At 40.6% G+C, this 26,709-nt stretch overlaps 3 protein-coding genes across 3 annotated transcripts; all 3 read right to left on the bottom strand.

The window, feature by feature from the left end:
* Window positions 1–454: 454 nt before the first annotated feature.
* On the bottom strand, window positions 455–18,602 carry puc (dual specificity phosphatase puckered). Its single transcript, XM_030387125.2, has 4 exons — window positions 18,116–18,602; window positions 16,205–16,366; window positions 13,269–13,493; window positions 455–1,901 (listed from the first exon to the last, which is right to left on the bottom strand). Exons 1-4 carry the CDS (start codon window positions 18,198–18,200, stop codon window positions 1,003–1,005), a joined length of 1,371 nt encoding a protein of 456 aa, XP_030242985.2. The 5' UTR covers window positions 18,201–18,602; the 3' UTR covers window positions 455–1,002.
* A 974-nt stretch (window positions 18,603–19,576) lies between these two features.
* On the bottom strand, window positions 19,577–21,565 carry LOC108659837 (fatty-acid amide hydrolase 2-A). Its single transcript, XM_030387124.2, has 4 exons — window positions 21,299–21,565; window positions 20,714–21,151; window positions 19,959–20,654; window positions 19,577–19,893 (listed from the first exon to the last, which is right to left on the bottom strand). Exons 1-4 carry the CDS (start codon window positions 21,482–21,484, stop codon window positions 19,609–19,611), a joined length of 1,605 nt encoding a protein of 534 aa, XP_030242984.2. The 5' UTR covers window positions 21,485–21,565; the 3' UTR covers window positions 19,577–19,608.
* Window positions 21,566–22,185: 620 nt separating this feature from the next.
* LOC108659835 (fatty-acid amide hydrolase 2-B) lies at window positions 22,186–25,187 on the bottom strand. Its single transcript, XM_018112950.3, has 6 exons — window positions 24,529–25,187; window positions 24,240–24,465; window positions 23,666–24,177; window positions 22,996–23,121; window positions 22,646–22,918; window positions 22,186–22,583 (listed from the first exon to the last, which is right to left on the bottom strand). Exons 1-6 carry the CDS (start codon window positions 24,697–24,699, stop codon window positions 22,269–22,271), a joined length of 1,623 nt encoding a protein of 540 aa, XP_017968439.1. The 5' UTR covers window positions 24,700–25,187; the 3' UTR covers window positions 22,186–22,268.
* Window positions 25,188–26,709: the final 1,522 nt, after the last annotated feature.

Below are 26,709 nucleotides of genomic sequence, written 5' to 3'. Positions count from 1 at the left end.
GCCTTAATTTAAAATGCTTACAAACTAAACGAAATAAATCAAATTGCATACAATTCTCTCGCTCTCATTCTCTCTCATCTGTTTCTTTTTGTTGTTTTTTTTTTTATATAAATAATTAAAACTAGAAAAACACAAACACAAAACCAAACAAAATTGCTCGCTCACTTGAAAATAGTTTAAATATACAATACATACACATACATGCAATTATAGGTTTGAAAAGCGTGACTGAGAGTACAATATATATAGACATATATGCATATATATACATATATGTGCGTGTGTGTATGTGTGGGTGGATACAGTAGTCGCATAAAACTTAGAACAGTTTTGATAATATAGTGTAGATATAGTAAACATCTCTCTAATTGGGGATTTGGATTTGTGGACTTGTGGATTTTGGGCAAGTTAGCAGAAATATTTGTAATGCGCTTGTAAAGTTCATTATATAATCTTTTCTTGTTGTTTTTTGTTTTTTATATGATTATTATTTTTGTTTACTATGTGAATAGTTAAGATTTGCTTATGATTATAAATTATACTAAATTAAACATTACGAGGTTTTTAAACAATTTATAATAGCAGCACAAGATTTATATAGTTTGATGCTTTACGAAATATATAGTTGATCTATTTTGTATCTGGTTCTGTGTGATCTAAGGTTAGATTACAAATGATTTAAAATTACAAATTAGACTAAATATTTCCCCGTTAGCATTCTTCAAAAACTTTTGTTTTTTCTTCATTTCTTTTTCAGAAGTTTTCATTTGCTTTTCTCTGTTTTTAGGTACAAAATATACACGCTCAATTCATAGAGTAGTTGTAAGTGAGGCTAGCTATCAATCAATCAATCCATCAATCAATCAACCAATCAATCCATTCAATCATGCTCTCTGTATTATAGTATATAAAATACGAAATTTCGCATCACTTAATTGTACACATAAGTTTTATTTTATTCACAGCTTTGGGGCGTCGGTGGCGTCGCCTCCGTCTGATGCATCAATCGCTCGACGTGGCCGCCACCAAGTTGTTGTTGTTGTCGCCATTGGCCATTGTGGGCGCCAGCTCACAGCTGGGCGTGGCTGGCGCCTCCCGCGGCAGCGGACTATGCTGGCTGGCATTGTGTATGGATATGCAGGATATGGATTTTGGTATGTTGGGCGTGTTGTAGCTGGGCTCCAGATTGAGACGCAGCTTCGCCGGCGAGTTGCGCTTGAAGAGTGCCAGCGGTCGCGTGGGCGACAGCGTCGCCGCCGTCGACGTTGCAGCAGGTGTAACAGGTGCGGGCGCAGCAGGTGTAAACTCTTGCGATGTTGAAATGGAGTAGATGCCGCTGCTGCTATTGGAGCACGGCGAGTCCAATTCAGTGGCAGCTGCCGCTGACGCCGCCGCCGCTGCCGACGTGCAGGGCGTCTCGTCCGGCGTGACGGGCGGAGAGGTGAGGCGCGATGAGCAATTGCTGCCGGCAAAGCTGCTGGCGCCACTGTCCACATCATCATAATCATAGACATCCTCGTCCATGGCCTCGCTGTCCGACTTGGACTTGCGCGGCACTGGCACCGGACGTAACTCGGCCTCCTCCTCCTCCTCCTCGGGCTCTTCCACGAGCTGACTAGATGCTGACGCATTGCTGCTGGCAGCGGGCGATGCGGATGGGGACACCGTGGGCAGCGGCGCCAGGGCGCCGCTCTTGAGCAGGCTCTGCTCTAGTTCGAGCAGCTGGCCCATGAAGTTCAGATTGGGCGAGATGATGGGCCGGGCCACTTTCACCAGCTTGTAGGCCTCGATCAGCGACAGCGACTTGTACCGCATGACGTACGCAATGGCGATGGTGGCGCTGCGCGAGATGCCCGCGTGACAGTGTAGCAAAACGCGCGAACCTGTTTTCCGTGCATCCTCTGCAAGAAACAGACCAGAAAGAAGAAGAGAAATGAGAATTGTTGCAAATTGCATTTAATAAAATAATATTAAAAATAATAATATTAATATTTGCTTATCAGTTGATAAGGCGCCTCGATTTGCCCCAACAATTGCCAATTAGTAACGGCAAATGCAAAAATAAATAAATAAATAAAAGTTACAACAAAATTATTATTCAGCAGCAGCAGCACGAAAAATTTTATCGACAACGCAAAATAATTGCTGCCAGCTTACGCGCTCTCGCGCTCTCTCATTCTACAAACACACACACACACGCGCTCACACATACACATAGATGCTCTTCCGCTCACTCGCTTGGAGAAACTTTTTTGTTGCCGCGGGCTTTTAAACTGTGAATGTTGTTGTTGCTGCTGATATTGGCGCTCGCTCAGCGCTGTCAATAAATTGTAATTGTATGCGTGTATTTCTCTCACGCTAGCGTGTATGCGAGTGTGAGGCTGTGTGTGTGTGCTGTTTGCTGTGCAATGGATGGATGAGTCATGCAAACGCTTTATTGACAAACACAGCAATCGAGAATATTTACACACACACACACACACACACACATACACAAGCGCGCGCACATTAACTCATAATTTACGTTGTTATTTTTGGGCAAGATAACATACGCCAGGCCAGGCAGCGGCAGCGGCAGCATACACAGCTTCGTTTAGCCTTTACTTTTCTGTTTTATACTCTTTTATGTATGCGTGTATATGTATATGAATTACTATTGGGGTGGTGCTGAAATAGCAACCACCCTACGCAACATTTTTCTTGCCTCTGGCTATCTAATCGCTGAAGCGGGGCGGCCGTGCAAGCTCAGCCTTGCAGTTGCTAATCAATGATTACTCATATAGATACACATACACACACACACACACACTCATTTGTTTGTGTATTTGTATATACTTATAAGCGTGTATACACTTGTCTGATTTCCAAACACGGCACAACTGATAAGCAGCATTTCGAGCCTTGCAATTCGATTAGTCATCGTGGTGTTCGTCAGCGGACTCTTCGCCAAGCTGGCGCCACCTATGGGCAGCCCTTTGCAGCCGCTGTTTACAATCGCCCCCTGCCAGCAGTTCCCTCAATACGGTCAATAGTCGTGTTATCAGTGATAAGAATTTTTTGCAACTACATTGCGTATAAATCCTCGATTGAATTGCGCCTGGAAATTTCGAGTGGTTAGCAAAGGCAATTTATCACAAAACAAGCCACAGCAAACACACACACACATACATACATGAACACGCACACTACGCGATTTATCAATGAAACGAGTGCAAAGTGTTGGCCTGATAAGCAAGCCGACTATTTGCTGTTGTTGTTGTTGTACGTACTACAAGTAACTGTATAAAATAAGCACACACACACACACAGAGAGAGAGAGAGACATATACACAATATGTCTTTGAAGTGTGGCCAGGAAAAATCAAATCAAGTTAATGCTTATCAACATTAGGCATTGAGAGCCATATGACATAAAAAACAAGTTAACAACGGCAACAACGATGATAATGCAATTATGAGTCCGCACAGGTGGAAAAACCATTATAAATAATAGTCATAAATAATAACAAATTATAACGATAAGTGTGAGCAAATACAGTGGACAAACAGCTGAAGCAGTTGGCAAAGTTCAAGATAAGTTAAAATTGTAGAAAAATACAAATTTTGAAAAATACTAATATATGCATGTAAATAAAAAAATTTAAAAATTCAATATAAAAAAAATAAATTTAATTTATATAATTTCGATTATTAGTTTCTTTTCCAAACTTCAAATTAACATTAATATTATATATTGTTTGTTCAGAATTCTTTATTTTGAAATCTCATAAAATACTAGTTTTAAATTTTAATTGATGTGTTTTAATATTTCAACGGGTTTTCCTTTAGACTAAATAAAATTTGGTTTGCCAATCAGCTGTTTGTTCGCAGAGCTATTATTGCATTATGATGATAAATTTGTATATAAATTCTTAGCCACTTCAGCTGTCTATTTTATTTTGTTAAGGATGATGTCCATACATACATATATCTTTATACATAGTCTAGCCTAAAAATAGGCATACTCATCACAGCTATACATGTGTATGTGCGTGTGGGTCTCTTGTCGTCAGCAGACAACTGGTCACCGTGCGCCTGCTGCTCATAAATCCTCTTAGTTAATGACCCCGTCGCACAGACAGTTAAAAACGCGCATAAAACGCGCCATAAACGCGCCCAACCCGCATTGCCCAATGTGTGTGTGTGTGTGTGTGTGACTCATTGGACGTCGCACTAAAACAGACAGTGGGCCAAGTCACTATTAGCCCATCTTAGACTAGGCTAAAAGGCCGCCAAGAGGGGAAGAACTTGCCAAACAACTTGATGTTCTTTCTCAGTGCTGGCTAACTATATAAAGATATATGTATGTATGCGTATATGTAAGTATTTCCAGTGAGATCACTTTAAGCGGAACTCTGAAATCATAAATCACAGTTGACTAATAGAAGAAGCTAGGCATCAGTGGATAAGGATATTACAAACCTATAGATGAACAAGAATTTCAAAATAATCATGAAATACCCAAGCGGATCAATGAAATGTTTTTGGAAAATCCTAGTTATGTATCACTTAAATACAATTATTACAAAAATATAGAGAGCAAGAAGAAGAATGTTAAAATAATGATGAAATGCTCAAGAGAAATCATGAAATGTTTATGATAAAAATCTATAAACAGCGAAGTGACTAAATCAATGAATAATCAGAATCCGGGTTTAAAACCCAGTTGAGCATGAATGATTAAATAATAATTAAATGCACAATGGGGATCTTTGAAATGCACTTGTAATATTATCGCAAGGCTCTATACTTATATATATTTTATACTATATATTATAAAGATATAGAAGCTGAACAAGAGGTAGTACTGCATCTGATATATAGATCTATGCAATGATCGATACGGTCTTACTTGATTTAGGAATAATAGATAATATGTCCTAATCAATAAATAAATATAACAACCTGAGTTACTCTAGATTTTTGCTCGTAATTTTTTTTTTAGATCATGATGCCAGTCGCGTAAATATGTGTAGATTAATCTTGAGATAATGAATAGAATTAGCGCTATTTAAGTTGGTTTATAAAATGGTATATGACATCAGGTCTTATACATGTATATATGACTGAAAGATCCTTGATTGTTTGCGCTTGCATCATTTGATATTAGAGAAATGCACTGACTGATATAGTCGGAATTTGTGGAACTAATGAAAGAATATGTTGTACTGATAATGAACAATGTAGGAGCAGAGTATTATATATATAATACATATAGTTATATATTTGAATCACGTTTAATATCAGTACGATTTCATCATATAAATGATATAATTTGCAAGTCTCGCTGAACATTCCTTTTAGATGATCCATGTTCCATGCTACAAGTTCCACATTCCCAGGCATACCTTCAACGGAAGTTACGTAGTCATTGATAGATCAATTTATATGAAACGGAACTCGAACTAAGGCCTGGCAATCACCAATGGGAGATTGGAGACTGTGGAAACCGTCTGTCGAACGGTATATACATGCATACATCTAATTTTTATCAAGAAAAAGCCGTTTTAGATGGTAATTGGCAATAGCCTGACCATATGCATATTGCTTATGCCACCGGGCCCAGTATTAGTAATCATCAATTACGGTGCGACATTTATGACTAAACGAAGCTGGCGGCATAGCCCAGCGATGAGTGGCTCTGAATCGTGTCTATTAAAGCGCAATCCCATTCATAGGGCTGTCGGCGACGCGGCGTCAACGTCGTGACTCCAAATTGGGGCGGCTGATGCGTAATGCCAACTTTTGGTAGCCAAAAAGTGCCGGGCGACCGTGTGTCGGATGATTAAGTGCAACAGAGGCAACAACCTACGCGATCGCCTCTGCCTTTGGTGCGTCACAGAGAACAGAGAACCGAGAACAGGGAACTGGGCCAAACAGACGGCGCGACTATCCGTTGAGAATAATGTTATTGTTCCCATTCTCAGATCATTTTCACTTTTTGGCGATGCGCGGCTGCTGCTGCTGCTGCCAACGATGATGATGATTAAGCCAGGGCGCAAAGGGTCAGCCAGACCGATTGCCACTCGGTTACCTTGCAACCGACTCCTGTGAGTCATGGCCAGAAGCGAAAGAGACTGAAACAACCACCAGACCAAAGCCAGAGCCAAGCAACATGATATCGTCCATATATGTATGTGTGTACACACATATGACTCTTCTCATGTGTAGGTGTATATGAGTGTGCGTGTGTGTGTGTGTGTGTGTTGCTTGTCTGTGCTTGCGTCTCGCCGGGCAACAAGTAGTTTGTTTGTTTTAAAATATTTAATTACTTTCGAGTTGCTGTTAATACCCTGTACCCATTAAAAATGATCAAAGGAAAATGGGGTATACTTAAATTTTGACTGCGCATGCAACAGGCATAGGCACTGCATAAATATTGTTGTGACATCAGAGGTTGGGAGGGGGGATATGGCACTAGATTGGCTATCTAATTGCATGCATCATAGGAAATTTAGTAAGAATCGATATATATCGATTACTATGATAAGATTATTTGTATATATAAATATAAATTTTTTTAAAATGTATTTTGAATAATATTTTCTAGTAATCTGCAATAGATTAACATCAATTTTCCTGTTGCACCGTAACCAATTATATGATTTCTAAGCCATATACAGAGAGCTTTACAGAAGTGTGAAACACCTTGATACAGTTAACTTGACTTGATGAATACCTTAAGCTACTCTTACATATTAGTAACATAATTTCAACCCATAACATTCCAATAGCTCACATATAAATACATCTGAGCGCTGCTTAATGAGACAAAATTATTCAAGTATTAAATCCATACTATATTAAGTCATTAAAAGAACTCACGTTCCCCCTATCTCTCTGTAAATGTTTATACATATATGTCACGGCTGTAGTGACTCTGAGTCAAGCACGCCCAAAAATAATCGTAACGCTTACTCATTGAGCTGCGCCTAGGCAGCGCCAGCGCCAGCGTCAGCGCCGCATCGTAATCGTTCCGAAGTCCATGCTGCAATCGGGGCAGGTGCTTCCTTAGGATGAACGACACACACTCCATTGATGCGGACCATGAATCATCAGTCGGTCAAGCAGCTGATGGATATGATGGATATGCAGCTGACCTTCAACTTGACAACGACAACGACGACGACGACGACGACGAGTCATACGGAAACAAAGCAGTTCCAAGTTCGACTTGAGAGATTTGCGCGCCGCCTGCACTTTGATATTGCCTTCAACCCAAAAACCCGGCCACTAATAATGAGCGGGGTGAACATTGAAGGGGTATACACTTATGTATATTTATATATCTACATATATCGGACCGGCTCGTGATATTGTGATTCATAATACGCGAAAAGTTTTTATAAACAAATTCAAGAATTTTGCGAGCAACTCGAATGCTGATCTCTCGCGCCTCTCTCTCTCTTTCTCCCCCTCTCTATCTTTCGCTGTCTCGCTCTGAGTAAGACTGAGTCTCATGGAGATCGGTCGGAGGCGTTTGGTATTTCTTCCTTGTAATAATACAGTGCGAATGATGAAGTGTTTTCATACAAATTTCTTGCGCTCGGCACAGTTCGAAAATTTTCAAAATTCCTGCACACAGAAAGAGATTTGTGTGTATTTTTGCTTATTTTTTGTTTTTTTTTGTTTTTTGCATTTTATAAATAGCTCGCTGACGAATATTGAAATTATGTGCACGGGGCCAACAAAAATGTCGCCTCGAGGCCGCTCGTTGCGTTAGTCATACGACGGCTAGCGATCGGACGATCGGGCGATCGAACATTGGAGCGTTCGAGCAATCCCCAGGGATTGCAGGATTACTGGGCATTGGGTAGCAGCATTGGGTATTACTATCGCTAGCACAGTTCTCGGCAAATACCATACTGTTCATGGGGTGCATGTAAACTTGACTCGCGCTCTTATCTAATCTATTTGCTCGTCAGACCTGTCTGATAAAAAAATAAAACTTCAGTACTAGTTATTGCGTATGTATGTGTGTGCCATTATCAAATAGAGATATATTTTTATATACACCTACATATGTACATCTGGAAAGGTAAATGAAAGGCTCGGGCTCCGTTTCGAGTTTATTTAGCTGTGCGTCAACTTGAATGCCTCGGCATGCCTCAGAAGAGGCCTCTCTCTGTTGGCCAGATAGTAAACTTCTGATAAGTTAACTGCACAAATATATACATACATACATATGTATATAGACTATAAACATACATTATTTGTATATAGAGCTAAACATATACGATGACTGCTCGAAAAGTCGAAGTTTTTAGAAATTTCTTTCGTATTTCTAACAATTTGATAAGGGATTTATACGTAGTACATAATTCTTTGAACTATTCATGAAATTTTTCTTTCGTCTTAAAAATATTTGATAAGAAATTTGTATAAAATTCTCAATTCTTTGAAATTTTTAATAAAATTCTGTAATGTTTTTGTTTCAAATATCATTGAATAAACTGAATTTTTATGCCCATCACCTGTGAGACCAGAGTGTACCCAATTAGCGTGCCTCCACTGTGCCTATCGTGTACAGTCAGTGGTGTTATTAAGGTACAGTCTAATCAGACAGGCTGGCGTTACTTTCGAAAATTGATTGGTTGGGCCTTTGGGGCTTGCTTATCGTATGTCAAACGGTCGCTTGCGCTGGGCTTGATTGGTTTCTAGGCCAAGTGGGGCCGTGCAGTGCTGAAAAGCTCATTTACCTATTTATGCTCAACTAGTGTTAATGACAAAAGTCGAGTCCAAGCATAATGAGACATGAGCAACACACGACAATTCACTCGTAATGAGACGTAGCTTTCAAGCAACACTTAGCGGTGCTTGCCCCCATCTCGCTCGCACGCTCACACACGCATGGCCACAACACAAAGTGCTGTTATATTATGATGAATGAATGAAACGCAGCAGCAGCAGCGGCAGCAGCAGCAGCGGCAACAATGAGAAATCATAAGTAGTATAAGAAATACAGACAATCATAAAAGTAATAATAATAATAAGCATAAGGTGACGACGGACCCAACAACAATGACACAAAACGAATGCGCAAAAGGCAGGCAGGCAGGCAGAGGCAGTGCCAGTGGCATTAGCAGTCGGACGAACGGGACGGCACGATACGAAATGGGAGGGAGGGAGGTGGTGTGGTGGCAACGGCTGAAGCGAAATCATGACTCATAGCACTCGTTCACAATATTATTATATATTTTTTTTCTTCTTTTATTTCGTGCCTGAGTACTAATGTGTTTTGGCAGCAAACAGCGAGCGAGTGAGAGAGAGAGTGGTGAGAGCGCGAGAGCTTGGTGTGAGAGAGCGCTGAACAGAGAACAGTTACAAATACAATGCACACTTTGAACATGTTCTTCGCTTTGGAGAGAGAGAGAGAGCTGGGCAGCAAAGGAGTTGGGGTAGTGCGTGGGTGTTGGGTGATTCTTCCTGAAGCTGCCAGACAAATGCGTATGGAAGATGATCAAGCGAAATTAACAGCTGTTGCTGCACACGCACCTGACAGCAACAGCAACAGCAACAGCGGCAGTGGCAGCAGCAATCAAGATGCCAGCCAGCTGTGACGTCAACGTCAGCGCATTGTCGAGGCCACGCATCAAGGATAATGCTACAACAACAACAACAACAGCAACAGCAAGAAGCGATGACTCATAAACAGGAACTAAACGACGACGACGGATAATAACAGCAACAGCAATCGAACAACGTCGACGTCGTCGTCCTGAGCGACGTGCGCTTAAAAATAGAACATATGCCAACAAGCAGAAGCAGCGACCCAGCAGCGCAGCGGGCAGCGGGCAGCGACAGCCACAGCTGGCGGGGGTGAAGTGCCGTTGGCAGCGTCGGCGGCGCTGGCGGCAATAAATAGCAACAATAAGACGAGAAAATCGATGCGGATGGCTGAATGCTACAAGGAGTGTGCCCCGGTAAATATATATATATCTTAGTGTGTGTGTGTGTGTGTGTGTGTGTGTGTGCTGTTCCACATTGCATGTAAACGAACGATGAGTCATGCGGCATGTCTACAGTGGCGGCAAAAAAGCATGTACACCAACAACAGTGGCGGCAGCTAGAAGAAGCACAGCCAAGGGTGAGGGCACTCGGGCAGGGTGACAACCCTTATCAGAAAGGACGCTTCACAGTGGTTGCGCTTGTATGGGGAGAGCGGCCAAAAGTACTTCTAGTGGAGATAAAATGATGAAATTTTTTCCAAAATTCTATAAAAATATAATAAGTAATATAGCATGCCTAAATAAGTCGTATAGCCCACCAACACCCTACACCAATACGTAACCTCAACAAACATTTTTTTTCTAATATAACATTAGAACAAAACAGATGATTTATTAAAAATAAATGAAGCAAATAGTAAGAAAAACTAAAATTATCAAGTTCTATGATTATATTTACATATATTTACTCTTCTAATAATAATTTGAATGTACTGTTCAATAATTTTTTTTTTTTTTTTTTTTTTTTTTTTTTGTGCAAGGTAACTTTCTTTGACTCGATGAACAATTGCTTCGGGTATTGATCGGTGGTCACAGCACAATGAAATTGTTTCCTTTTCTTTTAGCCAAATATTTTGATATTGCATTACAGATAATTTTGTACGATTGTGTTTTTGCCAAAGAATTGCGAATCTTTTACAAATGAACGAAATACGCTTTGATAAATCATCCAGATCCGCTCTTTTTAATTTCAATGTGTACAAATTTTATCAGTGTCTTTAGTTTTTCTGCATTGGTTCCATTTGTTGTGCACCAAAAATCAAAAATATATAGGCGCGTAAAATCACACCTATAAAAATTGTCTACGAAATTCAATCAACCAAATCAAATAAAAATGATTAATTAATAAAAGAATAATCAATTTTCAAAATCATATATAACCACAAACGACGAAAACAGAGTCAAAAACAACAAAACATTACGCCAATCAGACGTTTCGCAGGGCACAGCTGACCTTTAATAATGGGAGACGCCGTCACTTTATTTACGTTTATAAATGCATGGGCAAATTTTGGCACCTAAACTAAACACATTTATTACCTTAAAAGTCAGACAAATACGAGGATATAAAACATTTCTGTGGAATATTGTGGGATCATAACTAAAAGTCCACTTAAACATAAAAAAGACGCTTAAAAACACACATAAAAAGATGAAGTCAAACAAATTAATTTCACCATAACAATTTGATTAGTTGACTAGTAATTTTAATTGGAAATCAGAGTAAATACCTTGTACTTCAACATCCATACTAAAAAAATTAATCTGGACCACTTAAGATAACGTCTGACCACTTTGAAATGCAACGCTAAAGTGAAAAAAAACTTACTGAGCGCATCAGCTGTGCGAAAATGAACACGTTTTCGGCATTTCAATGCTATTTTTAGAAAGTACCAGTGAAAATCTAGAAAAACCCGGTTTGCCATTAAGAAGTTTGGACATTTACGAGTCAATTTGTGTGGGTTTTGTCAAAATTGGTTGCGATGGATTTTTTGACTTTTGGCCTATGGGCGCAACCACTGTGCGCTTGCGGTTGTGTCGCTGTCGCTGCTACTTCAGCTACGGCTAATATGCATAAAATTTCCATTCACACACACACACACGCACACCCAAATAGAGATTTATGCGTAATGGCGTAAATGTGGAACGCTGAGCTGGACGACAGCGTCATCGGCCATTATGCAAAGAGCAAACAAAACCAAAACACAGGAGCAGCACAGTCGCCGTCGCCGTCGCGGTCGACATCGAAGTCAAAGTCGAAGTCGTAGTCACAGCCGAGTCGCAACAACGACGACAAACAATGACGACGGCAACGGCGTCGCAGCCGCCATGCTGTCTGCCAACGCCAACACGCAACAACAGCAACAACAACAACAACAATGACGTCGCTTTGCCGACGAATGCCGTGGAAAGCGTAGGAGCTGGCAGGCGCTCAGAGGATATGGGAAGTAGGCGGGAATTGCTGACCCTTCCAACAGTTAGGCTGAAGCCAGGCAGACAAATTGTTGTGTATACCCTACGCACTTTTGATGGGGTATATCTATGCTCAGAATGTGTTGCTTAAAAAGTTGAAATTTGGCTTCTAAAATTACATAAACTACGGATTGAAATAAAAAAAAAATAAATAAATAAAAAATAATAATAATAATAATAATATTCAAGATATAAATTTTAATTTAATAAATTTATAAATAAAAGTCAGCATTAAACCTCATACTTTCAAATGAACCTAGTTTAATTTGTTTGCTGTTTGAATTTGCTTAAAATTTCTTGTTCAATTTTACAAATTTCGCAAACAAAAACTAAGATAAAAGCTTTAAAGATATCCTTGAATTGCTCTTAAAGTTTCATATGAAATAGAACACAATTTTTCTATTTATTTTGTGTTGAAAATATTTTCCTAAAATACAATTTGATGATTCAATAATTTTCAATATACCTAATGTCCTATTGTTTATTTTTATATCTCTACATATTTTCAACTTATTTATAATCTTCAAGAACAAGTGTCAAAATATTTTATTACATTTTTAAATTAGCCGCACGCGATCTACGAAAAGTCGACCCAAAACACATTTGTCAATTGTTTTCAAATAAAATATTTATAAGCCAAAAAAAAAATATATATATGTATGTATATGTATTAAAAAAAAAAAACGAAAAATGCTAAGCTCGTGCGCCCACGTGCCGCTTACTACTTAGGCTAGTTATACAAAAGCAACAACAAAACATAAATAAATTAAAAATAAAAAAAAAAAAAATTATTATAAATGTAGAAGAACTTTTGTTGGGAGAAAAACGAAAATGGAAAAATGCGATTGACGTCAGCAAAATATTCCACGGCTATAGATACTATAGCACAGACGGAACATTCAAATACACACATACATACATACATATATACACATGTATATGTGTGTAGACATACGTATTACACTTAAAATTAACTAAATATACGTGCTTCTTCTTCCATATGCCTTGAAAACAAGAGAGAAATTAAAAGAAAGAAAGAAAAAACTGCTTATGGCAGCAGAAAGAAGCAAATATTACGAAAATACAAAAAACAAAGGCAAAAATGAATTTTCCGTTACGCAAATCTGACACCAGCTGCCTCTGCCCCTACCACTGCCCCGCTCCACATATCCTCTACACGTAATGCCCTTTTTTGGCCAGTCACGTTTTACGTGAGCTTATCCGATATCGATTATTGGCAGCACTTACCTATGAAATCGAATGCCTCCTGAAAATATTGTTTAATATTTTGATGGGGCGTATCGCTGGCAGGTATTTGCATATACTTCAGACCCTGCAGATGACTCTCGCTGGGACTTTGGCAGGTAACATTCAACACACAATTGGCGCCCACGCTGCTGGGATCGTCCGCATCCCGGCCGTTGCCCAGCAGCAGATGTGGGAATACTGGCGAAGCGGGATGTGTTTCGATATCTGCAAAAGAAATCAAACGATTTATTGATTAGATATGTATATGCAAATTTTCGATGGTGGTGGAAAAACTCTTTAATTACGTTTTGATTTAATGAAAATCGCTATAGACTTAAGACTAATACTATAGTTTCCTTATCTCTAAAGATTTACACAATACGAAATCTTATCTATGCTTATCAAATCAAACAGTTTTTAATTTAAATAGAACTTTCTTCATTTCAAAATAATGTTGAACTTCTTAGAATTTGATGATATTTTTTAATATTTGTTTATGATTAAAAATGTTCTTTGAATTTACTTTGATTCTTTGAATTTGTACTTTGAATATTTTTTATAGAACTTTGCTCTTAAATCAAAGAGTTTTTATAATTTTTATTTAAGTTGCAGATTTAATGACTTGTTTTTTTGTTTTTTTGATAATTGGCAATCTAAAATTAATTTTTTTAAATATTTTAAAAATTGATTTTACAATTTTCACAATAAATGGAAAAAAGTTAAGCTATAGATTGGAAAACTTTTTCCATTTTTCCTAAAATTGTTACAATGATTCGTGCTTTCTTTTTTTCAGTGTAGTATCTGTCTAGCTCTTTCTTTGGGGTCTGCCAATTGCGATGTCATGCAACAAAAGAGCCGTTGCCACAAATGATGTTGATGATCAGCGCTGTGTGTATCTATTGTTGTGTGCAACTGTCTCTGTGTGTGTGTGTGTCCGTCTCTTTGTATGTATGTGTGTGTGTGTGTGTTTACAGCAGCGTCTAAATTTCGTACAACAAATTGTTGTTTATTTTTGTTGCTGCTGCGCCTTCGTTTCGTTTGTTGTTGCATGAGTCATTCGAGCAATCGCACACAGTTTAGTTTTATTGGCATTTGCTGTGGGCGGCTGCGGGCCAAGCGGCCCGGGGTGGCGGCTCGGCTCGACTAGGCTGGGTGGGTGGGTGGTTGCCGTGCGCGGGGGTGGTTGGATGGGTGATTGGATTGGGTTGTCGGAGGTGCTGCCCTCTACCCCCACTTGAGCTCCCCCCGCCGCGTTTGCGGTCGTTTAGCCATCTCACACAATATTTTGCGTCGTTTTTTCTCTATTTTCTGTTGGTTGGGTTCGTAGCACTTTCAATGAGGCGCACAATCGTTCAGTTCATCTATCTTTGTATCTGTGTGTATCTATCTATCTATCTATGTGTCTATTGTGGGGCCTATGCTTAGTTGGCTGCGCAGCATTATGCTGCGGGCTCTTTCCAATTCATCGATTATTTCTGTCGTTCGCGTGTTAATTGATAGCCAAGGCAACAACTGGCCCAATGTTTTGGGCCCATGCACATACACACACAAACACACACACACACACACATGCAGGCTTGCATTTAGTATTTGTAATTACACTTTGTGGGTCACAGTGTGGCACGGAAATCAATTGCATTAGTCATACACCTTGAGGGTAAGGCCCACCACACAGGCACACACACACACATTAATACACAGGAAAGCGACCCCAAAAAATATGTGATTTGTCATAGTATGAAATGCGGGGTATTTACGCCATCTACTGATAATAATGAGCATATTGAACAGTAAGTGCGAAAACAAACACAATTAAGTATATGCAATTAAATTACAACAACAGCAACAGCAACAGTAAAACGTACAAATTATGACTCAAATGCGATAGGGGCCCAGTGACGTAAACAGGAATCGAGAATGGCTAAATGCATTGGAAAGTACTAACAACTATAGCCATTGAAGTGACCTGTGCGTGTAAAGCTCTCGAAAACGTGTAGCGGCCAGAGCGAGATGGCAACAAGAAATCTCAGCGCTGTCATAAAAACTGCGCGACATTGAAATCTATTTGCATCACAGTGCGATCACATGGCTGACCAGTGACAGCAAAATACAGGAGCAGTCCTCTCCCGCCCACCATCTCTCCCACTCTCTCCTGCTGACTTACACATTCAGCAATAAGATTTAGGGCTGAGCTCATGGGCTTTGTGTACTTTTTGCACTTTACGCAAAAGCTCAGCCAGCAAATAGCGTAACGTAATGAGTAATTTGTTACATTCGGCAATACAGCTGCCAAAAGTTCGACATTGAACATTTCGCGCTACTATCTTAATTTGTAGTTTTTCTTTTCTTTCACTGTTTGCTTTTTGCTTTTGTCAAGTGCACTTAGTATTATTGTTCTTGTTGTTGGGCATGTTTTGCTGCTTGTGGTGCATATGTTGTATATTTCATAACGTGCGAAAAGAATGAAACAATCTGAATGAGAGCAACAATGGCATCATGTTTATCATGGCAGCACGTGCTAAAACAAAAACAACATTGTTTACTTATAATGTTAAGCAGAGCTTTACACAGCGCGTGTGTGAACGGGCGAGCATGTGAGTGAGCGAGAACGGAAGAGAGGTAGGCAGGTAGATTGCAGCAAAGAGCGAAAGCTAATCAAGTGTGTAGTGTTGGAGAAGGTCTCTCTAAGCTAGGCTGTCGCTGATGAGGAAATGAAATGCAATGAAAAGCACAAACAGCGTACATGCAAATATGCAGATAACAGATTTGACAGCTGATAAATGTGCAGTGAAAATAGATAGCTGTAACTGGAAGTAGAATTGCGATTGCAATGCGAACTGGTTCATTTTAGCAAGTGTACAACACTTGCATATTCTACGTACATGTGTATTTAGTTACAGTTATTTGGTTACAATTACAGTTACAAGTTAACTTACCGTAAACCGCCGGACTGGAGCAGCTGCGCATGAGCGGCGGCGTTCGGCCGCCATTGCTACCAGCGTTCATCGCTGCCGCCGTTGACGTCGCCGTCAGCTGTTGTTCGTCACATGCCAGATTTTCCCTGGAACGCTTGTTGTTGGGATAGTCCTTATGATTAGCTGCAATACAGAAAAATTGATTATATATCGATTTCTTTGATTTGAATTGAATTTTTGTTCGCTACGCTTGGTTGTGATCAAATGACGTCAGCTCTCTCGATCTGAACCAATACCTAAAAACTTGTCGCGCCGACTCACATGAATACATTAAGAAATACATACATACATACATACATCCGTACATACATACAATTCAAATCAAATAAACAACAACAACAGCAAAAAACCGCAAATATTCGCTGCTGCTGTTTGACAAACTGACGTAAGACATTTATTTCGGCACGCAGCTTGATTAGCGCACAAGGCAGAGCGAGGCGAAAACGTAACCAAAGCGAGGCCCAAAATGCAAAGCTTTACACGAGACAAGAGAAAAAGGGCACACAGAGCTTGGAAAGCGCTTATCATTGGAATGAATGGCAGAAGCAAAGGCGATCATATACATACCAATACATACATATGTATGTGTGCTAGTATATGGCTGTGTGTGTGTGAGGAGTAGAAACCTTATCAGTCACAGCGGCTGCCGCTTAAACAGTTTCTAGTGACTGGCTAGTGGTTGTAGCGTTTTTATGCTGAGCAAGACACAAAAATAATAATAATAATAAAAAACACAAGCAAGCAACAATTTGTAGAGCTGAAACTTCGCTTATCAGTTTCCAGCGACCTCAAAGCCTCAAAAGCCAAAAACCAACAAAAAAATGTATGTATGTGTATAAAGTTTTCACTCGCGGCAGGAAATGTTGTGCTGCCTCTTGTTGTTGTGGCTAACAGAAACAAGTCAAATCGCATGCCAATGCACCGAACATACATACATACATATGTACATGCAAACATATACACACATACATAGGTATGTAAACTTGCATGTATGTGTGTGTACTGAAACTTCGCCAAGTTTTAGAGTTGTTGCTGCCCGCTGCCGACAGAGGCTGTTGCTTTTTCTTCTTGTTGTTGCTGTTGCTGTGCCGATGAATTCGTACTCGAAAGGTCGTTTCAAAGCGGGTTTCGTTGCCAGAGTTGCCAGTCTGTCGCACAAACCTGCTTTGCTTTACATTTTTTTCTCAACGAACCAAAAAAAAAAGCTTCTTTTTTCGTTTGCTTTTATTTCTGAAAGACACGCGAATGTGAGTCACGTATGAAGTAAGTAGAAACCGACGCTCTGCCTCTTCTGACTTCGCGTCTGACTCGTTAAAAACGCTGGCGAATGAGCGCGCAGGGCGCGCAGAGGCAGGCGTCGGCCTGCACGGCAGACAAACGTTGACGACGCTTACACTAAACAATAGTGCTGCTGCCTTTTCAGTATGTATAAAATAAGGCTAGTGCAAGTTGCGAATATTTGGCAAGCAAACTAGCGGAAGCAAAGCATTCGACCTCCATAAGAATTGATAATTTACTAAAACCATTAATTGGCTCCAATAAAATGATACATTTACGATTATGATGACGGGCTGCAGCAAACAAGCCGCAATTTCCGCTGGCTGCCGCTTCAAAAAAGCTAAATTTGACGGGAAAAAAAGCATACCCGACCAGCACTGCTTACTACTGCTGCTTACGTGTGTGCTATGAGCACCGCTCTCGCCCCTCTGTCCTATAAGCGGGCTGCGCTTGAGCGCGCAAAGTTTATAAAGTAAACAGCAGGCATTCCAAGCGGGAAAATTGCCTCGTTTTTTAATCTCAAAATACTTTGAGTGAGTAATTCTAGCTAATATGAATTAAATATTTATTCTCAGATTTTGTTTTCTTACTTACCGCCAATGCGATTGTTGTTGTTGTTGTTATTGTTTGGTAATGGCATAAATAACAGTAGACACGGCGCTTCTCTCTTTATCCGCATTTTTATTTCACTTTTATGACTCACGCTGTTGCTGTCTCCGTCGCGCTCACAGCAATTGCGTGTTGTTGACGTTGCCGTATTGTTGCTGCTGCTCTTGTTGTTGTTGTCGTTGCTGTTGTTGTTTAGTTGTAGCTGCTGTTGCTCGTTTCACACACATACAGCAGAGCACATACACACAGAGCTCTCAAACACTTGACTGGTTTAAATTTAATATTTATGCTGCCTATTTGGTATATAATCTCTTTTATTATTATATTTTGGGGAGGTACGAGTATGAGTCTTGTGTATATTATTGGTTTATTAGATAATCCCAGTGTGCTTATTCGTAACACTTGTTGAGCGAGCACTTCCCGTTCCCGTTCTTCTTGTTGTTGCTGCTGCTGTTGTGTTGTATTTCCACTTGTTGTTGCGTTTTCAAAATTTTGAACACGCGCACATTTATTTAATTGTTGTACAAAATGTTGTACGTTCTCGTTTCTATTTCTGTTTAAGTGACGATTACGCGCAATGCCAATAATTCTGGACCAGCTTGATTGGTTATGTGATACACAGCGCTACAAGATCACGTTTCTGATCTCTCTCGATTCTCTATCAATAAAGTTTCGTATCACTGCGACACGTATTTAGTAGGTTAATCCACTAAGTTCCCATGCTATAGTCTGTGTGGTTATATTTGTTATGCGGAATATTTCTTTCCAACAATATTGTCTGTTTTATTTTTTTCTTTTGAGCTCGCGTATATAAATCGACGTCCGTTCTACTCGAAAGTCTCTCGCGCTATGACAACAAACGAGGTGAACCCCGACAGAAGTAACGCTGATACGAAACGAGCTAACCAATACAGCTATACTAAAATAGCTGCTGCATGGTGCGTGTGGAAGCGAGAGAGTGAGTGAGAGCGCCATAACATCTGTTGGTTGATGCAAAAGAGAAAATACCAAAAATGGTGTTAAAATGTACTAAAAATGACCTGTTATGCGTACAAAAGGCGGGAAATAGAGTTATCAGAAAACTTGTTACGGAAAACGTAAATATTGCATATAAACACTAACCATATGTTAACTCTATGATTAGTGATATGAATTAGTTTGACTATAACAATTATCATGCATTTGAATTCTTAAGTATTATATAAATCCATTAAAAAAATCATCTGAAATATAAAAGAATCAATTTTATTCAACTAGCTTTGCAATTTTTTTAATTTGTGAAATTCTTAAACATTTGGTAATTTTTTTTATAAGCAATTGGAAACAATTTGAATTTAACGAATACTGATTATTTGAATGCCTTTCAGACACTTGGTATTTTTAGTATTAAAAGTATGTTTCTTGGTTCAAACTTTGTACTTCGGAAGGTCTCTTTTTTAGTGTGAAAATTTTGATTTAATGAACCTCTAAATTGGCAATCACTTCGCGATTTGACTAAGTGATTGCCAGCCGCCAAAAACGCGCTCTAGTTCCACAGCTACACGCAGGCATAGACGATCCTGATACGGAGCCGCAATCACCGAAAATCCAATGGGCAAACCCTTTCCATTTAGTCCCATTGGCACATGCGTTGCCGGCAGACCCAGTACATTGAAAAGAAGCGTATAGTCCACACCCCACAGCTGCAACGGTGTCCAGCCATGCTTCGGAGCAGGAGCATGCATTGTGGGAAAGAGTAGAACGCCGTTTTCACCCAGAAGTTGCTAGAGGATTAAAGGGAAAGAAGGTAAATAGATGTAGGTGGCAGGTGTTAGGCGGCAGTACGTACAGTCAACTCTCGAGTGAGCGCCAGTGCCTCACGGTGATATTTCTCCAGCTTCTGGACTGACATGAATGCATTGCAGCGACGCATCAGATCAAAGATCAAGGCATTCGTAGTGTAACAAGATTTCCCATAAAGACTTTGCATCAGCTGTTTCAGAGTCTCCCGCACTTTGCCCTTAGCTCCAGCTGCGGGTCCAGCGTCCAACACAAACGGCATTTGACTCAAGCGAGCTATGCCGCTGAGCGCTATCTCCAGGGAGTTGTTGAATCCTGAAAGCTTCGCCTGGTGCACGGGAATTTCTAGTTTCTGCAGATGTTCCACAGCCTTGAGTATGGATGCTTTAATTTCCGGCTCCACCTGTTGATGCATCCAACCGTTCAGACCCTGAAAGCCCAAGGCGTAGTGCACTTGCAACTGCTTCAGCTGGAGCGGCTCATGCAGACGCAGCTGCACCGCTTGCTCGCCGGCCATCAGCTCCAGCAGCTGGGGGAGATCGACGGCAAATCGGGACATCGGTCCCACCACCAGATACTGCTGGAAGTCCGCATCGCTCGAATCGGGAAAGTGACCCGCCGGTGTGACCACGCCCCCGGTGGGTTTGTGGCCAAAGATGCCGCAAAAGAAGCTGGGAATGCGTATGGAGCCACCGATGTCCGAGCCGATACCAAAGAGCGAGGCGCCAGCTCCAATCAGAGCGCCCTGAAACGGATTATAAGATTAGTCACAGAAACATAAGATAGTCTGTACTGTACTCTCACCTCCCCGCCTGAGCTGCCACCCGGCGTGCGCTCGAAGTCGAAAGGATTCAAGCAGCGTCCATTGAGTAACGTATCCGTATCCGTGGAATAGCAGTACTCGGGCGTGGCTGAGACCAGCAAAGGAATCGCTCCAGCAGCGCGAATCCGGGCAACCACGACGCCATCTGCTGTTGCTTTCAGCTCACTCCTGGCCAGACTGCCCACGGTAAAGGACATGTTGGCCAGGGCGCAGGACTCCTTCACGGTTACGGGCATACCCAGCAGCGGTTGCCTCTCGAACAGCTGAGCCGCATTCTCGCCCGCTGCAGCTATGCGCTCATCCACAGTGGCGGCGTCCCGCAGAGCCTGCGCAAAGCGCTCCGACACGACTGCATTCAGGCGGCTGTTCACGAGCTTAATGCGATCTATATAGGCGTCCACCAAATCCACTGCGGTTATCTAAAAGATAAAACGAGTTTAAAGTCCAAAAATTAAGTGAAATATACAAAAAAACAAAGATTTAAAGTCAATCGGACAAAGGGCATACAGGCTTTCACAAAGATAACTGTTTGTTCTTCCGCTGTCCATCACTTCTTCTTCAGTTACCTGCCGCCGACAGAGACGTGTGCGCAGCTCCTGAATACTAAGCACCAGCAGCGGATTTATGCTGGCTGGCAGGCCATAGGGTCTAATCCGACGTCCGCATGCCCAGATATACGCACTTTGCAGAGTGCTCGCAAAAATAGCAACAAATTTCACGAATATTAACAGTAAACGCGGTATTAATTCCATGACGCAAAAGAAGAGAAACGAGAATTCGACTCCCTCACTTCGAAGCCGGCTGCACACTGACTAAATGAGCGCAAATAAATGGATTATAAAATCTTGTTTACATAGTGCAAGGGAGAGTGAGAAAGAGAGAATGTTGTGAAGAGAGTGAACGTTCGAAATCGATGTGTGTGTAATTAAAAGAACTTAGAAAGTTGAATACAGTGTTGCCTTCAAGGCCAGATAGCTACAAGAAAAAAGCTAGAACACGCTAAAAGGAGACTCAAGGCATTTCTGCGATATTAATTTGTAAGTTGTCGTTTTCCTAATAGTATAAGCTGTACAAATTATTATTAACAATTTCAATGTATATATAATTCCCTCCACAATAGTAGCCACATTCTGTGTTTTTTAAACAGAACAGCTGACGGCAAAATAGCCAGATTCACAGCACTGGTGTTAAGTGATATTGATACACGCACACAAGCGTTCAAAATGAGTATTTCTCAATCATGCAGAGAGTAAGAGAGCCAGAATGAAGAGAGAGCAGAAGACTGAACGTGATTGGTGTGCGTGCTGAACGTAACTCAAGTAAGCGAGAGAGAGTGAGAGAGAGAGAGAGACTGAAAGTTCTACCTGCTGCACAGCTGGCTTAGCTCAGCTCCAAGCTTTGAGCGAAGCTTTACTAATACACATATGCCATCGCTTACACACATACTAAGCCGTTATTATTTGAATAAAACTCTTTTTGTTTTTATTGCGAATATCAACTGAACCGTAACCTTAACTAACCATTACTGCTATTTGTCTAGAAATTGAGCACTGGGGTGTCCGGAACGGCAATCTGATGCAGCACCGGCGGCGTCCAGCCAAGGAAAGCTGCCTCCATTTCGGCGGCGATCTGCAGGCAAAGTTTGTCCTGATAAGGCGCCGCTATCACCTGAAACCCGACGGGCATGCCACGCAGACTCAGGCCCATGGGGATGTGTGTGGCCGGGAAGCCCAACACATTGAACAACAGCAGACTATCGATGCCCGTGATATTGAACAAGGAAGTATGAAAGTTCAGAGCAGTCGAGTGAAAGGTGGGCAGAAACAGAACTCCGCGATCTCCCAGCAATTCCTATGAAAAAAGAAAAACGTCTTATAGAGCATAATTCATAAAGGACATCTAGTGCATTTTACCGTTAGATACGCTCTGATCCTGGCTACCTCATCCCGGTACTGTTGCATTTTATTCGTGGATATCATGCCATTCAGCCGCTGCATCAGCTCCAGAAACAGCGCCTCCTTGGTGAACAGTGAATGGCCAATGATGCTGTTGAACATCTCCAAGACCACGAGTTTCATGTTGGGCGGACGATCGGCCTGCTGAGTGATAATGCTGGGCAGGCCCTTCAGATCGATCAGCGCCACAATCACCAGCTCAAAAATGTTGTCCAGAAAACTGAGATCGAGCTGACAGAGGGTGAGGGTCAGATATAGAGAAAGATGAGAAGGTATGATTAAAGTATTTGATGACAAGTTGGACTAACCTGTTTGGACTTAATGCCCGCCTTGCCTAAGCATGTGAGAGCGCGCACCATGGCTAATTTGATGTCATCGGCCACATACGGATGGGTTAAGCCGTTTAGTCCCGGATATCCATACGAGTAGTAGATCTATGGAATGGAATAGTTAAATATGTTGTAGCCAGGTATCGCTGACTGCATTATATATACTCTGTTCTGGTGGTACGGTTCTGAACTTTTGAAATTTACAAATAAAAGCGCCCTCTGTTGTCATTATTTTTAATGCTTAACTGATCTAGTTTTGAATAAGTGACAAAGGTACCGCATATGAAGCTAAATTAAGGGATAACTAATATACTCTTTATCAACAAAGCCTTGCCCCAACCAAATATTTCCTACACTTATAGACACAGAGTATTAACATTTTATACTACATTCATACACTACTTCTGCATTTAGTCTAAATTACATATACCTCCATGTCTATAGCGAAATGAAGTTTACATATATTAGAGAGCTACTTCCGGACTAGCAATTCCATATCGAGTGTTTCTCCTGAGTTGGAAATTCTATAAAACTCATATACCCCTATAAATATATCGAACAAAGCATGCGTATTTTCAGATTTTCCACAACCCCACCCTATATACCACCCACAGAGTATTTCATAATTGAGAGCACACTCATATCCTACTTTGAGTTCGTTGAGCGGCACCGGCTCATTCATCTTCAGTTTGTGTTTGTTGTCGCCGGCCATGATCTCGAGCAGCAGCGGCAGGTCGCGTGCGAAGCGTGTGATGGGCCCCAATTGCAGGTAAGTGGTCAAGTTCTCGTCGATCAGCGAGCTGGGGAAGTGGCCCCTTATCGAGGTGAGTCCGCCCGTCGGCTTGTGGCCGAAGACGCCGCAGAACATGGCCGGCAGCCGGATGGAGCCGGCAATGTCGGAGCCAATGCCAAACAGGGAGGCGCCGGCGCCATTCAATGCGCCCTCGCCGCCGGACGAGCCGCCGGAGCTGCGTGTCAGATCGTAGGGATTGCGGCAGCGACCATTGGCCACCGTGTTCGTCTCGAAGCTCATGCAGAACTCGGGCGTGGCCGAGACCAGGAGCGGAATGGCGCCAGCGGCGCGCACCAGCTCCACGACTTCCCCGTCCCTGGGCGCCTTCATGCCCTTGCGTATCACGCTGCCCACGGCATAGGAGAGACCTCGATGAGGAGAAAATGTAGACAAAGAAGAGGAGGAGCACCAGTTAAAGTGTCATGCTTACCCTTCACCCCGCACGATTCCTTCACCGTGAAGGGTATGCCCAAGAGCGGGTAGCGCGTGAAGAGCGCAACGCGATCATAGTCCAGCGATGCCTCCGCTATCAATCTGTCCGCATGCTTGGCCTCGAGCAGCGCCTCCTCGAACCGATCCTCGACGACCGCATTCAACGAGGGATTGACCTCACGCACGCGCTCAATATACACCTCGACCAGTTGCTGTGAGGTGAGCTGCTTGGCGATAATACATTTGAATAAATTTCAATTACACAATTCCGTCTGATCGAATATCACCTGGCCTCGTCGCAGTGCCGTCACCAGTTCCAGAACGGGCCTCAGCAGCAGGGGATGCCTGATGGGCGGGAAGTCGGGCTGCTGGCGACTAATCACATATTCCAAAATTCGATTCAGCAGCAGTGCCAGATAGGATAGTATAAGCCCGAAAAGCCGTATAATGATCTCCATTTTGTAAGTTTTTCTATAGTATTTGATATTATTGTTGCTTTACTTTGCTGTTGTTGTTGTTGTTGGTCTTTTTTTTTTTTCGTTTCACACAGGTCAACACAGGTGAGACTAATTGATATTCACTTTTTTTTTTTTTGTACTTTGAGTCTCTTTGACTATTACTTAAGTTCCACGTTCCACTGAGCCGCCACTGAAGGCGTCTACTGCTCGCTTCTGGGTTCTAACATGAACTACGCCTCGTCAAATGCTTTCGGATTTAATTAGCTCCGGATAGTTGCAGCTGAATTTTAATGACAACGAGCTCCAGTGCTGGCAAATGCAAGAATTTTGAGTTAGCCCAGGGCTGGCGCGCGCTAAGCCATTGCGAACTGGGAAATGGAGAAATCCCAAGTTCCCAAAATTAAAAACAAATACAACTTTTTCATTTATATAAAATCCGAATTCATTTTATATAAACAAAAAAGTTTTCTCAATTTTGACAGTTCAATTAAATTTGATTGAAAATGTCGAAACTTAACTGCTCAACTAATCAAAATTATTTTGATAGTATTCTAAATAGTTCTCATTATTGAAATTATGTTTTCATTTAGTAATAATATTTTTCTTTTCTTTATTTTTTAAGTTTGGTAATATTTAAATTATTTATTTCTCTTTTCTTTCAAAGTTTTTTGTCTTGCGAATTTCGGAAATTTCAGTTGCGCAACTAGAAGTTACTCTAATATCTATCTTTGCAGTCATACTAAAAATTCTTCTTCTTGATAATTGTAAGAGATGAGCTTTTGAATAACTCTACTGATTATTATAGACAAAATTCAATTTTCTATATGGCAGATGACTGAAATATCTAGTACTTCTTATTCGTAAATAGCTAAAAAAATGTTTATTGGGTAAAGTTTTACCAGTAATTGATATTTACTTTTATCGATCAATAACAAAAATGAGCGATTATCGGATAAGCTGTGTGATTATATACGTTGAATTAGATCGATTCTTGGATGAAGACATTGAAAGAATTTATAGACTTTAAGCGACCTGCCATACAATCAATCCATACAAGATACTAAAACTTCAATAAAAACTATATACCCCACATATGTTCATTCGTAGTACAGGGTATATATAAAAAAAAAAAGAAAAAAATAAATGATAAGAAAAGATATGAGTACCAACGCTTAAGTAAATTCGTGATTAATTTTTGTTTTTCACATAAATATTTTATTTATTAAATGTTGTAGTTATTGTAACACGTTTACTTAAATGCTACAACTAAACTAAAACCGTTTGAATTAACTAATCAGTAAGTTAATAGAGGTATCAACGGATAACAGTTCACAACAAATCTTGAACCAATCAGGCAACGTGGAATGGAATCAAACTATAATATATACATGAACATATTTCTATATACATATGTATATAGACAGAGAGAGAGGAAACAAATTTGGAATTTAAAATACGTATGCTTTAAGTATAACAAAGTTAACATATTTAGGCAGCTCGGCATAGACGCGAAATTCATATCATATTTCATATTATATATAACTGGTATACGCTTATCATACAAATATTATTAGATATATAGCTAGGTATATATGTATGTATGTGTGCAGAGCAATTACTGCGCTAGCAGTCGCTTCCCGATATTTTCCAATTCAAATTGACATTTATACACGGATATGATATAGGTATAGGTATACATATACATATACATATGTATATATATACCACAATATATGAGCACTTGTATATATATTTATTAGTTATTTTTATTTTACATCAATGTTTCCTTATTTGTTGGTTAATAATTGTTTTGTTGGTGATTTCTGATATTTCGCAATGGGCGTCTGTCTGTGTATTAGTTATATGGATATATGTATTTATACATATATCACATATATGTATATCTATGTATAAATGAAAAAAAAATAGTGCTTCAGTTGGGATATGCTATGCGTATGTTGATTGATATTATAGTCAATACAATTAAAAGTAATACCTATATTACGATTT

Source organism: Drosophila navojoa, chromosome 2 (genome assembly GCF_054131105.1).
Source record: "Drosophila navojoa isolate 15081-1374.11 chromosome 2, UAZ_NAV_1.0, whole genome shotgun sequence".
NCBI classification, from domain to species: Eukaryota; Metazoa; Arthropoda; class Insecta; order Diptera; family Drosophilidae; genus Drosophila; species Drosophila navojoa.
This window is presented reverse-complemented; position numbering and strand designations above follow the sequence as displayed.